This window comes from Condylura cristata, unplaced genomic scaffold, assembly GCF_000260355.1.
Source record: "Condylura cristata isolate star-nosed mole 26May11 unplaced genomic scaffold, ConCri1.0 scaffold00017, whole genome shotgun sequence".
NCBI classification, from domain to species: Eukaryota; Metazoa; Chordata; class Mammalia; order Eulipotyphla; family Talpidae; genus Condylura; species Condylura cristata.
The window spans coordinates 25,883,882-25,899,207 of record NW_004567118.1 but is presented as its reverse complement, the minus strand read 5'-3'; the positions used below and the strand labels follow the sequence as shown (position 1 = coordinate 25,899,207).

At 41.0% G+C, this 15,326-nt stretch overlaps 1 protein-coding gene across 1 annotated transcript in view; it reads left to right on the top strand.

The window, feature by feature from the left end:
- The window catches only part of DNAH9 (dynein, axonemal, heavy chain 9), a 273,404-nt gene that overhangs the window by 217,685 nt on the left and 40,393 nt on the right, over positions 1-15,326 (top strand). Inside the window, exons 56-60 of the mRNA XM_004684583.1 lie at positions 327-491; positions 2,823-2,963; positions 6,624-6,794; positions 8,461-8,583; positions 13,693-13,886. Of these exons, the coding sequence (XP_004684640.1) occupies positions 327-491; positions 2,823-2,963; positions 6,624-6,794; positions 8,461-8,583; positions 13,693-13,886 (794 nt within the window). The remainder of the gene's footprint in view (positions 1-326; positions 492-2,822; positions 2,964-6,623; positions 6,795-8,460; positions 8,584-13,692; positions 13,887-15,326) is intronic.

Genomic DNA, 15,326 nt, shown 5'->3' with positions numbered 1-15,326 from the left:
AGGACCCTCCAAAGAAGTAAGCCTTGACCCTACCTTCTAACTAATCAGAGAAAAAAGTGAGCAGACTGTATCAGCATTGTGCTGAGTACTGCACAACACAACCTAGCTAGGGTCACTGAAGCATAAAGGGGGTAACTCAGCTTTAGATCACACAACTAGTAAATGGCTCAGCTGTGAGAAAGCTCATTTGCTTGTCCCACCTGCCATGGTTGTGCTGCCTTCAGTTTACTCTCTTCAGGAAGGGACTATGGCACCTAGAGCTTATATGTTTTCAGATCTAGTGCAAGAGGTCCCATCACTGACTCCCTCTTACTTCATACTCATAGTCAGACCTCACGAAGCAGCAGAATGGATTCAAAATCACCCTCAAAACATTAGAAGACAACCTGCTCTCTCGCCTCTCTTCAGCATCTGGGAACTTCCTGGGGGAAACTGCTTTGGTGGAGAACCTGGAGATCACCAAGCAGACAGCTGCTGAAATTGAGAAAAAGGTAAAACTATCCTGGCAGCCTTAATTGGGAGGCAAAGGCCCTCTTCCTAGCCCAAGTCTGACTTTTAGGGAGGAAAAAGCAAGAGTCACAGTTTTTCCAGCTTCTTGAGTTTCTTCTGGAAAGTCAAGATAAACAGGATTCCTGAAAGGACTATCCCACAACTGCACTGGAAGTTCTTACCTGCCAAGGGAGCTTTGACAATTCAGTTCCACAAACATCTTGTGAGTGCAGAAGTCTGAACTGTGTGCGAGGAATGTTAGCTCAAATTTAATACCTCAGTAAATTTTTGAATTGCCCTGAAGCTAAGGAATCACATTGCTGTAAAAATTAACTGGCTCAGGTATGATTACACCCTGAGAAAACCCACCAGCCTGGAAAACTTGGACAAGTCTGATTTAATGAAAGGGTTTCAGTGACTTCCCAGACTCAGCTCTCAAAACCAGTATCCTCCTGGGAAACGATTTTTATATATAGCTTCCTTCCTTTATTTCACCATTTTTCAAAGGTTTTTATTCCCCTTCATGGAGGACTGGAAGACCTGACTTTCTGGGACCAAATTTTTGTCCTTTCCCAACAGGCTGCTAAATTTCCACAGGCTCTTTCACAGTCCTGCCTTTGGGTCAGAGAGTAGCTAAGGCGCTGTGTCTGTGAACTGTGTCCAGGAACAACATAAGGGAATATGCTTATGATCACATTAGTAGGATCTCACCAAATGTGAAAGGCTGGTCTGGATAGGGAAAAATAGGGACATGGAAAGCAAAACAGCAGGACAGAAGAACCAGCTCATAACCACTCAATCCAAGTTTAGAATGAGAGCCTGAAGGAAGGAAGGTTCAGCTTTGCGTGGGCTCAATGGTCTCTGTGGGACCACCAGCCTTCACTGCCAGTTCCCTGTGGCCTCTAGACCTCTACATAGGGACATGCTGAGTCTATAAAGTTAAGAGTAGAATTTCCACTGTATTGGGCAGGAAAGATGGGAGGATAGAACCTCACGCACATGGAGAGAGTGAGAGAATAGAATTCACCTCATTGACCTTTTCTCCCAGTCTCATCTTTCTCCTTTTTTTGTTCTTTTTTTTTTTAAGTCAGTGAACATTTCCTGAGTGCCCACTCTGTGTCAAATGTTATATGGAATCTTTTTCTTTTGCTTCTTTTCTTTTGGGCTTCTCGTTCATTCATCCGTGAATACTTATTTGGACGTTGCTACCTTCCATATTCTGTGACAAAAGTTGGGGGAACAACAATGAACTTACTAGAATCGTAGGGTCTGGTCCTCTAAAGGGAAAGAGAAACAGACAGGCAGCTATAAATATATGATGACCTCTGAGGTGGAGGAAGCATGGGCAGCCATGAACACCAGAGAGGAAACATTCAATCACGTCAGGGGAGAGGGGATTTTATCTTTAGAGTAACCAAAACACAGATGGTAGAAGAGGGTGGAGGTAGTTCTGGAAATGATATGTGAAAAGTGGGTTGCGTTTCCATTACAAAGTATGACAAGCTCTCATGCTACAAAATATGGATTTTAGATGGGAGTTGGAGCATAAGTCAGGTCATATGGAGGTTTGTATGTAGTGGTGTGTTGTCACAGAATCCCTCTTTCTAATTCTTATGTCTCTCCTTTTATTTTTACCTCTGATAAGAAATTTGATGAAAATAGAGTATTCCATTAAAAGTGATCTCCTTGGTGAAATTACATATTAACTCTTTCATAAAAATTAAGCAAACAGGCGCACTGAGAATCTAAAACTACTTCCACATGAGTTCGATTCCCACCTGCCCCAGAGGTGACCACATGGTGCGGCATACCTCTCCTGACCCGCCCGCTGCTCCCCTCAGCAGTGTACTTTGTCAATCTGCCTGTTCTGTTCTCCACTCTGTCTCTGGTGAAGCCTCTCACCACCCCTGAGCCTCTGGCCTGTACCCCAGTTCTGTATGCACAAATAAATAAATCTTTTAAAAAAATTAAGCAAACAGAAAATTGCATTATACTGTTTTTACTAGATTCCTGCTAGTGGGAATTCTGTTCTATTTTCAAGTTACATGAAATCATGCTTGTTAGAAATGTAATGTAGATGCTTGTATAGTCTATGTTTCTCAACTCAGAGATCTGAGACCTTCTTCTTTGTGAAAGACAAGTATACATTTTTGATTCTCACGCAGGTCTTATTAACAAATAATACAGTAGCTTTCCAACCCTCTAGCCACTGTGCCCATCCCAACCTACCTCACCACACACACAGACTCATATGCTCAATATAGAGAGGCCAGGATGATTCACAGGGAACATAGTTAGTTTGGAGGATGTTCACCTCTTACTTTCTCTAACAGGTCCAGGAGGCCAAGGTGACCGAAGCAAAAATCAATGAAGCCCGAGAGCATTATCGGCCAGCAGCTGCACGAGCCTCTGTACTCTACTTCATCATGAATGACCTCAGCAAGATCCACCCAATGTACCAGTTTTCTCTCAAGGTGACTTACACCAGATTTTGGGGGTCTTTTCATGATCATAATAAAATGGTATACGATAGTCAGTCCATGCTTCAATGTGATAGCAAATCTGTAAATTCAAAGCCAGGAGAGTTACGATCCTTATCTCTTTCATCCACTCATTGGTTACTTTGGCTGGAACAGAAGGAGACACCCTAGCAAGGTTCTGCCTCACTCACTCAGTAAGCACATATATTATGGCTGCTACTGTGCTTAGTGAATGTGTGGAAGGATACCCAGAAGTATCTGGAATGATCTCTACCCCCAAAGAACTTAAAATATAATAGATATAGTCAAACATGTATGTCATTTATTCAGATTAAAGACCAAAGCAGGCAATAATAGAGTAACTTTAAATTACTTTTCTTATTACCCTAATATAATATCCCCAAAGCTACTGCTTTATGGCTGCTGAAATATTTCTAAAACCAAAGATGTTAGCAAATTGTAAGTGCTGACTAAACTTATGTTACTCATGAAAAAATAAAGACCTATACATTTTAAGTGTACCTCTGAAAGTATATATTTCTCCCCTAGGACATTCACCAGAAAAACATAATTGAAGATATATTAGGGGTAGTGGAGCATTTCTGAACAATCTTTTTGGTTTGGCCCAATAAACAGAGAGGACACACACACACACACACACACACACACACTCAGTGCACACACCTCATTCTATGAAGCTAAGCTGCCTGTGGAAGCCAGTGTAGAGATTAATTGAGTTGCTGGGTCCCTGAGTTTCATTTAAGTAGAGATGACATTTCATCATTTCCAACTCAGAATCTCTGCAGATTACCTGAACTGTGTTCATCATGTTTTGTTTTTAAAAGAAATCCTCTACTTGACCTTATATTCATGTCCACATGGAATAACTATAAAATTATAAAACAGCATACATGCTAGAATGATAAGCCTGGTAACTGCAGGATCACTTCTCTAGTTCTGAGTAGTTGAATTCTATCTCCCTAAGAAAAAGGATTCAGATGAAGACATGTGTTCAAAAAAATGCTGCAAGTTGTACAGCAATAGTGACCAGATGTAGGCTTGTTTTATCATTGGAAGCTCTGTTTATTAGGAGGGTGAACTGTGGGCCTTGTGCTGTTAAGAATTGTCAGGGACAACTAGTAATTGAGTGATTTAATCACTAAAATAAGATTTAAATGTTTAAAGAAGCTAAAATAAGTGGCTTCAAAATCCCAAAACAACAGTACCCTTAGAAGCCCTCCATTATTTGGGGGTGGGAAATCAGCCACTGCAGTTTCCAAGGTCTCGGGGTTTGTCTGAGATTGGATTTTATAATTCCTATTACTGACAGAGAAAGGAAAAGCATTTGCAGAGAATGGAAACCATAGATAGGCCACACATCCTGTGTTCCCAAGAATATATGGGCAGGAATATATTTAAATGTATGTATTTGCTTTTATACCTGCAAAAGGTCTTCAGGAGACAGGTTTTGAATCAACTTGGATATTCCTAACATGATTAAGATGAAATTTAAGTGACTGTAAGTTATTTTCCAAAGCTCAGCCAAAGGCTCAGAGAGGGTTAATGGACACACTTACAGGGTAGGAGGGTGTTCCCCCTGAAGAGACACCGCACTAGGGGTTCCTGCAGACTGGAGAAGTAACATTTCTCAGAGGGTCAGAGGGATACTGGACTCACACTAGAGGCCCCAGGTCCTGTTGACCTGTTTTGTCTTCAGCGGACTTGTCAGATAATTTCTTTGGTTGTGAATGTTTAAAAATAAGGAAATTTCATGCAAATTCCACCTTCCAACTTTTGTGAAAGTTTGGAAGGTATGCAGGCACCACTCACTTTCAAATGGACAAGTTTGCTGGAGCACAGGAATGACTGCGTTTTTCATGGGCACATGCCCTCAAGCTTCACAGCCCTCCCTGCTCCCTATTTGACCTCACACACCTGACCCCTGAAGGCATTTGAGTTTGAGAGCCTGGGTCTAGCACATCTTTTATTTACAGGTGAAGATCTGGGCTGGATTCTGAGAATGATAAGAAAGTTAGTAAGCAATGGCCCCATACTCAGGGCACTCAAATCTGGTATCATTGAAAACGATAAAAGCTAGATAAGCTCCAAGGCAATGGAGAAAGTTCCTGAAAAAGTGACAAGGGTCATTAGAACTAGCACCTGTCGGCAGAAGAGAACTTCTGGAGGAAAACACATGTGAGATCAGATCCAACAACAAAGATGTTCAGACTTTGGAAGTACAAGGAAGAAGTAGTTCCTTTTAAGATGAAAATAGAAAAAAGTCAAATTAGATTAGTGTAAGGAAAATGCTAAATGTACCTAGGTTATTTTATTCTCTTTAGATCTTTTCCTGACTTGTGAATCACTTTGTTTAACTTTAGTAACAAGAAATTCTTTTCTGATCACCATCATTTTGATAAGACTTTTCGGGGGGGGGGGGAAGCCATTGTAATCACCTGGGGAAAACTATACCAAGTCTCTGAGGATCTGTTTTGCAAGTGGAAACTTCCCAAATTGCTTCATGTGGTGCTGCAAGGCATTATTAGCCTCTAACAAGCTATTATTCTAATCTAAATCCTACCAAGCAAGGGCAAACATCACAATGAATTGGGTAGAAGGCACTCAAAAGATTTTTCTAAAATCAGCAAAAGTGAATGAAGAAGGAAAGCTGCAAGGATTTGATAACAAAAAACAGCATGGAACTATGGAATAGAGAGAGGAATTCACTCTTTTTCCTGTTTTGCAAATGAGGAAATGCTAGCCTCAAATCTTACATGGTTTTCATTGCAACTCAAATATGTAGTATTAGAAAAATCTAAGCTTTTTTTCCTCTTGAAGTTACAAAAGAAAAACAGAGAAAGACTGGAAATCTGCATAGCTGAGAATTGAATAGGTCCAATTATAGTTTGAGTTTCATTTTCTTGAGCTATTAGTTCTATTTATATAGCATTCAAAATGTGGCATTACTAATAGTTCTTTTATAAATTGTCAATGTCTAAGTTTAAAACAATGGAAATTTGGATTATTTGATTTTTATTTCCTATTATTCCACAAGTTCATACAATGCATAAGCAGGCTATGCTTGACCTTTGCAGTTTTGATCCCTGAAAATAAAGAACAGTTAAGAGGATCTATCAAACGATTGCAATGAATAGGAAGGAAAACAAAGAAATAGGAAATGCTGGCCATTACCAAAAGAAAATACAATTAATGAAAAATATCCTGAGTTCCTATTATGTACAGAGGTCTCTTTTTAGAAACAAAATTGTACAAGACATTGGTTCTACCATCTGAAATTTTATCAGCTAGTGTATAGAATCATTAATCCCAGTCAGTTATTGTTGACTGTGTTAATTCTTTAAAGCAGATAACTCTCCAACAAAATCTTGTTGGATTTAATTTATTCATAGACATTAATTTCTCTTTGTGTAAAGCCCTGTATGCTCCATAGTTTTGCCCACTTTAAGATAACACAATTCATATGCACAAACTCAGAAAAGAGCGAATAACATGTTTCCTTGTAACCTCTGTCCTTGGCAGGATCTGTTGATAAAACATTTCTGGCAAATTATAATCATCTTCACACATAAGACACTAGCTATACACAAGGAGAGCTGTGCAGATTACCATTGATTTCTACCTTCTGCCCCCCAGGCCTTCCACATTGTCTTCCAGAAAGCTATAGAAAAGGCTATTCCTGATGAGAACCTCAAGGAGCGACTCACCAATCTAATAGACAGCATCACCTTCTCTGTGTACCAGTATACTACCCGCGGGCTCTTCGAGTGTGATAAGCTGACCTACCTTGCCCAGCTCACTTTTCAGGTAAAAATGGATTGAAGACATTTCCAGAAAACATTTTTTTTTCTAGTGCCCCATCAGTGGTAGAAATATACTTTCTTCTTTTAACATCCCTTCCCACTGAATGTACTCTAGGGCAATGGCAAGGGGCAACAAAATCCAATATGGCATACCAGGCTGCCCTCACCACTGTCCCATTCGTGGCAGGCACACCTAATCTTACTCTTTCCTTGCTGACCCTGATGATCTAAGATTCTCCTCAGCATAACCATCCAGCAGCTATTACAAATCCAACCAAACTGGCACTAAAGATAAAAGCAGATGAACATACCAATAACTATATTCTTCTTGTCATGCTCTAAGAACATTGTCAGAGTTCCCTCATTATTTGTTTACCTTTAGGATTTCCATTTATTATGCCAACCTTCCACTAGAATAAGATCTGTAGTCATAGCAGCCTAGGCTTTAAAAAATTCCTTATCAACTGTGCTTCTCAGGGACTGGGGGGGCCTCCCATCAGGGACTTTCAATATTAATAAGACACTCTGGTCTTTCCCTTAGTTTCAGCATTTAAAAAAAAAAACTATGAAAATTTATTTCCTTGCATTTATCTTTCTAATCATTTAGTAATTAGGATTTTCCTCCCACATATAAATTGGGAGTATAAACTAGTTTATCTTGAAGGCCTCAGCCAATGGTAAAGTCCGCTAAACTGTGATGATGTCTGTGTTGGACTCTGTTTGTACATTCCAATGCCTGAATTCATGGGAGAGTCTTTGTGTGCCTCTTAGTATGTCTCCACTCCAGCCTAGATGACAATTTGGTCATCAGAGAAAGACTGATTTTCTTCTTGCCACTCACTTCCCCAGATGCTTAGGAAAACTTCCAACCCTGGCTTTCACTCTTCTCTCATAACTATTTCCATCTTATTTTACAAGGACTATCTCTACCTCTTCTGCTATTTCTAATGTTTTTCCTTAGAGTTTTCCTCAGATTGACCAAGTTGTTTGCTCTTAGTGAGCAGCCTCATCTGTAAGCTCAGCAGAGAATACCATTTGAAAGGGAAGAAAAATTTCCCAAGCACCTCAAAGTGTGAATCATTAGCCCTAGTCAAACCAAATTCTATATTCTCCCCTGCACATACCTCAGTAATTCTCCTTCCAAACCTCTACACGTCCCCCTCCCTGGAAAGCCTTCCCTTCCTGTCTAAATCTTCCCATATCTTAGCTCCTCCAAAGCCTAATTCAAAACCACTTACTGACAGTTTAATCAAAGTAATCTCCCTACTCTAGCTTACTGGGTACCCCCTATTCTGGAACCTCTTTAGCATTATTGATTCATATATGCATTTTTATTTTGCATATATTCATATGTTACTTTGACACTCTCCTCAACTCCTGTCATTTGTGTCATCTCCTTAGTTTGCAGGAATGTATTCCATGGCATTTATGATTGATGCAAGATAAATACTCACTGGGTGTATTTAAGTCACGCTGATATTTGGGGTGAAAAGAGATGCATACAGAATTTATCTGCAATGATATATACTTTCTTCCACTTCACCTCTATTCCAAAACTGTGGGCAAGCTCTAGTGTTAGAAGCAACAGTAACCACAATGACAACCCCTAAGATCTCCAGGACCCAGTGACTACACCAGCTAAGAAAACAGTGTCATTCTTCACATTGCAGATCCTGCTCATAAACCAGGAAGTTGGCATGACAGAATTGGATTTCCTGCTTCGATCTCCCCTGCAGACAGGTGTCAGCAGTCCGGTGGAGTTCCTCTCCCATCAGGCTTGGGGTGGCATCAAGGTAAGTAGAAAAAGCCCCTAGGAAAAAAAAAAAAAAACAGTTCTCATTTCTTGGGGTTTTTCCCTTACATTTGTCCCCATGGAGTCAGTGAGGCTCTCTAGTGGATCTGAAGCATGGAGCTGATTTAAGTGTAGGTGAATCCCTCTACCTCATCCCTACACCAGAGCTCACCTACCCTGGGCCTGCTGGGGAGACTGGATGGAGAAGAAGCAGGTATAAAGGATCTAATAAGATGCTGAGGGTTTCTCTGTCTCAGCTGAGCTGCCTTTCACCTGCCAGTACAGGGGCTGGAATAGGCTCCGCTGTGTGATCTCAGGAGCTACTACGGCAAAGCTGCCTCAGCACTTTTATACAACAGACAGATGCTGGGACTCTGTTCAGGTGTCCCCATGTGAATCCTAACTCAGACTCAAAGTCAGAGATGCATTCTGGCCTGGAATCTTGGTGGTTAATTAATAGCTGACTACAGAACTGAAGCTCCAAGATGAGAAGTGGGTAGAGGAAAGGGTAAGAACAAAGAGGTGGGGAGACACAGTGGTCTATGGTTGTGGAATATGGGTGAGTTGGTGGTGGGTATGCTATGGTGATATGAGCTGGTGGGGTAGCCCAATTATTATCTCAGTTAAAAATTAACAAATCTTAAATAATAAAATAAGTAAGTAGCATCTGAGAAATATACTATCTTTCATATTCATGTTCACAAGTATTATTGAATTTCATTCAACATGAGGAAACTGAAGTCACACATAAGTAGCAAACTTGGGGCACAAATTTCAGTCTGTCTGATGGGAAAGTCCATTTTCTTTCTGCATTAATAAGCGTAGTTCTGTTGGGATTCAATTAATGTTGAAAAGATCACAAACTATAACTCACTGTCAGAAGGGAGCAGGCCTGCATTCACAGGGCCTGACATGATGCTCACAGTAAATGGTGCCTGAGTAGACCCCAGCGCCAGATAGTGGAGGCACACTCTCTGGACAGCTGTCTTCATCTGGGTGAAAGAATTTGGTGCTTTGTGAGAAATAACATCTACATAAAATGAATCCTATGATTTTTCATGTGTGCTGCATTTTATATATGTTTCACAGCACAAAGAAGTATGAATCTAAAGTAATATGACTCTCATTCCCTAGGTTTTCTACTAATTTTTTATTAGTAAACACCTCCCTTGCCTCTTCCAGTTACCAACAGAGCTGGGTTTGGGACAGCCTCACTCCAATCTCTGCATCTGTCTCCTCATTCTTCACATGGCCAATTTCCCTTCATGTGCCTTTAAGTTTCTTCTCACAAATAGAAAATTAGTGCTCTTCCTACTGACCTCATCTTGCCTAGATTATAGCTGTGAAGACCCTATGCAAATCTAAGGCCACATTCATGAGTTTAGAAAGTTACTTCTTCATTATTTTGTAGGAACAAGATTCATCCCATCAAATTATGGGTATTTATTACCCAATTCTTATGTGCGTATATCCTGTGATTGAGATAGGTTATGCCTGATAAAACTTGTCCATAAAAGAAAAAACTTTAAGGAATTCTGAGTTTCCACCTGTGTCATATCCAGTGCACTTTCTCTAGATGACACTGCAAAAGTCATTTGGAATAAATGATTCAAAAGCACTCTTTCCTGGTCTCATTTTACAGAGCTCAATTGAAAATCTACTGTGCATTTCAGTTCCATTCCTCTTTTTACAAGATAGATGCCTTGCTTTGCTTTGCTTCACTTTGTGGTTTTGTTTTGTTGCCTACACTCATCTGATGAAAGTATTTTGCAAATGAGTGAGGCTTTATCTCTATGTGCTGTGAGGTGGGGCAGCAAAGACCCAACTCCATCAAACTCAAACCCAATGCAAGACAAGCAGGTGAAACAATGCAGTGCGTAGCACACATCACTGAGCCTTTGACAAATGCTCTTTTTGAGGGTTCAGTTGGATTTTTAGTCTAAAGAAACAAAATAAATATTATTGAATAGGATATGATAAAAATAAACTTTATAGCATTTTATCTAATGAGGAGGGTTGATTGCTTTGTTTCCCCAGAAGGACTAATAAGTTGGTAATGAGTGAAATCTTTGTGATAAAATACTGTTCTCATTATTATCCCCTGTAAGGATCTTTCAAGTCTCATCAAATGCTGAACTTTTAGGTAATGGGCATGTTCTATTCTTCATTAGAAAACCTTATCTGTGATGCATGCCTTTGTTAGCCTTTGTAAAGGTCCCTCACTACCATTCTGGATGCCAATTTAGCACAGTTGTATTTTGCTACACAGTCCAATGTAATTAGGTTAATTAGTCATTTCCATTTAGTTTATTAAGAAGGCTAAAAATCCCTTTCCCTCATTTGGAAGATTAAATGTTACCATTGTGTTCCATCCAGAGCTTCAAGGAAGTATGTTTCGGATCCAGTCATGGAAGTCGGGAGCACTGATCATGGTGTAATTTGCTCAGTTTTGTGCTGACACCAGAGGGGGTAACAGCAAAAGTGTTAGTGACAATGCAGGCTGGGAAGAGGGGGTGAAGTGGCTGCCTGAAAGAAGATGAAAGTTAGCTCCTCCTTGGCACACAGAGATATAATTACAGCAGCTGCAGCTTTTCTCAGCCTGTCAAGAGCCCCCCTGCTGGCTGCCCAGATGTCAAACTTTATTAATCGAGCACTTGCTGAATGCCAGGCAGCCTACAGGGCCTAAAGCAAACAATAAGAAGTTCTTGCCCACAGGGAACGCACCATCTTGTGGGAGTAACAGACAAGTAAACCAGCAATTGCAACTCAATCACTACAGGGGCCCTGAGATAGCACAGGGAAGCCTTTGTGGTCTTCAAAGCATGCCTGTCTACATCAGAGTATGAGCTGTGCAGTCGACTACTTGGACTCATTTCCAAAGAGAAAATCAAAACCCATAAAGGTTTCAGTACAGGCTCCAAATTGTGGGAGACTCCACTGGGGCCAGAACTCACAGCTCTCATTTCCTGGTCCTTCCTCTACCCCTCTACACAACACTCTTTAGCACTTCTCAGCAGGAATCAAGGTGCATCCCCTGCTCTATGTGGTCAGGGTAAAAGTGGGATATCATAGGCTATGATAAGGGGCATATAAAATCAGGTCACGCGCTCATGCGCAGAGGCAACTCAGCAAGTTCAGATTAAGTAAATGTCCTCTAGCTTTTCTCCCCTTGTCACTTGTAAGAGAACTCTTCTGGTGACATTCTTCCCCCTCCCCGCTACAGACTTTCACTCTTATTGATTCTTCCCCATAAAATGCCCTTCTCTCTCTCTACCTCCGTCTCTGTTCAATAGAATCCTACATACCTACTAAGGTCCCCCCCTCTTCTCCTATTCTCCTTAATTTGGGAGTGTTATGTTCCTTAAAGGCATGTGGCTATTTTTTTCACCTTTATATTCCCAAGTAGTAGATATTCAATACTGTCTCATTAATGCATTCATTAAAATAATCAGAATGTGCTGATTAAAATTCATGCCTGAAAGAAGATGAAAGTTAACTCCTCCTCGGCATAGAGAGAAATAAAATTCCTGCTTGGTGCTTGGGAGACAGTCTAGCCATCCATCACATTGGGGAGACCAGACACATAAGCAAATTGAGTAATAACGGAAAGATATGTTGTTTATGTAGATATTCTGAAGGAAATTTTATTTCAGTATTGAGACTAAAGATGCCAAACACAAACCAAGAGGGTGTGGGAAAGTTTATTTCTCACATAATGACACTTTCTGGGGGCACTCTCAGTGTCTACAAATAACTTGAAAGAGTTAGGAAAGGAGATTACCTTGTGTTTTTATGGGGTTAGGGAGGGGGGTGTGGAGTGAGGACCTATGCTTGGGCAGAAATGTTACTTGTACAATTTCCCTGCAGCACCAAAACCAGGAATGCCTAGGCTTAGATCCACCTGCCCAGACATGGAGCAGGAGAGGAAGGGGGAAGGAAACAAGCTATCTCTGGTCAAATAGCTTAAAAAAATTGACATTTTATCAGAGATATCAGATCTGTGAGTAGCTAAAATTGTCCACTAAAAAATTGTGAGAGGGCCCTCCCTGGTGGCGCAGCGGGTTAAAGCACAGCACTGAGAATCTGAAGCCACTTCTGCATGAGTTCGATTCCCGCCTGCCGCCTGCCCCGGAGGAGACCACATGGCGAGCCAGACCTCTCCTGACCCGCCCGCTGCTCCCCTCAGCAGTGTACTTCGTCGATCTGCCTCTTCTGCTCCCCACTCTGTCTCTGGTGAAGCCTCTCACCGCCCCTGAGCCTCTGGCCTGTACCCCAGTTCTGTATGAATAAATAAATAAATCTTTAAAAAAAAAAAATTGTGAGAGGGCTTTCGTAAGTTAAAAACAATGTACTAAAAAAGGCTGCTGATTTTGAACTAGATTTTAAATACTAAAACCTTAACAAATAATAATCATGGCCAGTGAGGAAAGGAAGTAGAGTTTTGTAGAGAAGAGAACAGTACCTTTCACACAGTGAAAGCTAGGTGAACAAAGACTTAGGAATTAGTCTGTCATACTTCCACCATTGGGGACAGACAGTGGAGGAGGTAAGTTGAGACCTGGTTTACTGGACAACTTGGAAAGAAAGGCAAGATGAAAAGATTGGATTACCAAGTTAAGCATGTAGACTTAATTCTTAAGGTTGCAGGCATCTCAGAAATTTTAGAGTTGTCGTTAACACAAAATGTCTCTAAAGTAGTTTAGAGACATTTTGAGAGAGGAATTGACAGGAGTTGAAAAAAGAGGGTGAAAGGGAGGAATTGGGGTCTTAAATAGTGGAGGCTCCGTGACCAGAAAAACCCTGGCATCCCTTCTTGCCCCTCTCCCAGTGAAATATCCCACAGGCAGTTGCTGCTCCCTCTCTGCTGCTGATGATAACCCACACTCTTTATCTGTTCAATTTTGTCTTTTATTGGGATAGCTTGCTCAAGTTGGGCTGATCAAATTTCTCCTCTTCCTTGTGGTTACTGGGGGAAAATCCAAGGCTCCAGAAAAGAATGTACAGAATAATGTCTATAACACCATTTTACCCAAAAGGCCCCAACATGGTGCAAATTATACAGTTTCTTAAGAAACTGTATTTCAAAGCATGACTTGCTACAATTTCTCAGGCACTTTCATCAATGGAAGAATTCTCTAATCTGGATCGGGACATTGAAGGATCAGCTAAGAGCTGGAAAAAGTTTGTAGAATCAGAATGTCCTGAAAAGGAGAAGTTCCCACAGGAGTGGAAGAACAAGACTGCCCTGCAGCGCCTATGCATGATGAGAGCCATGCGGCCCGACCGGATGACCTATGCCATAAGGTAGGGATGCGGGGAGCCCAGGACAGGCATGGGGCACTCTCAGCACATCCAGACAAGTAAGACAACTCCACGTGTTTATCATAACTGGAGTTTTTGTTCCAACATCTAAAATCCCACAAATCCTGTTGCTCTTTGTCTGCCAGTATTTTGTTCAGATCCTAAGTGGATAGTTTGGTAGATGTGTTCCTCTATTGAAGAGAATGCTGATCTCTTCTAATGTGATAGATGGCAGGACCAGGAACAAAGAGAAGGATCATTCATTGTCACTGTTACAGGAAAGGCATCTCCATCACAAAGAAGAATGTGGCTGTAGATCAGGTGGTAGAAGGGTGGCAGAAATTTTGTGTGATAAGGGAGATGGTAGGGTTGAAGATTTGAGGAGAGTAGGGGAGGTTGAAATAGGATCACAGAAAAAGAGAAGGCTTACCAGAGAAAGAATTCCAAGTCACTAGTTAAGTTCCTGCATGTGTGCTGACACTGACCTTCCTGCATGATTTCCTGCAGCAGCAGCATGGGACAGCCCATGTGTCAATTCAGAATCCAGTTGACTAGAGCGTGCGTCATTGCAGGTTGGTGTGTTGGGATAAAAGTACAGCAAAGGCAGTAAGAATGTTGGTAAGGAAATGACTAGAGTCATGCGCCATGTAATCTGTGGGGACAGAAAGCAAGTCAGTAGTTGCCTCATACTAGAGGATGGGAATAGGACTTATCTAAGTAGGCATAAGGAATCTTATTGCTAGGATGAAATAGTAAAACTAGATTATGGTAAAGGATTATACAAATTGGAAGATTTACTTCAAATGGGTGAATTTTACAGTATGTCAATTGTTACTCAAAAAAATTGTGTATGTGTGTTTAAGAAAGGGGTAGACCATGGAGTCTCCACTGGGTAGGAAAGAAGTGAAAATAATAAGAGTATGATAAACACTATGGACGTTAAGATACTAAAAATCCTGCCTTTGTAGTTGAACTGATACAGGATTAAAAAAGAGATTATATAACAATTGCTAAACAAATTGTAAGGATAGAAGTCAGAGAATGGGATGTCTCCATTTAAGTTTTCAGATACAGAAAAATTTCCCAAGTAATGACAAGGATGAGGATGTGATCTTGGTGGTGGCTGAAATGGGGAAGAACTGATGTGTTAAGAACCTGGAGCATTGTCCACAGGTTTGATGCTGATGTCACCCAGGCTTGTGGAGAGAAAGCCATGAGTCCCGCATCCAAGAGCTCAGTGAATGAGTGACCAAAGATGTCACTGATGTGCAGGGACAGTGGTGGTACAACTGGGGGAGTATTGTCCGAATGGCACCACACCAGAAGAGAAGTAATGGTTTGCAAATAGTAGGAAACAGTGAGCAGGACTATGACCCCCACCTCCCAGTTCTGAGATAGGTCACATACAAAACTACAAGCCCAACCAAGAAGCCTACCGGTCAA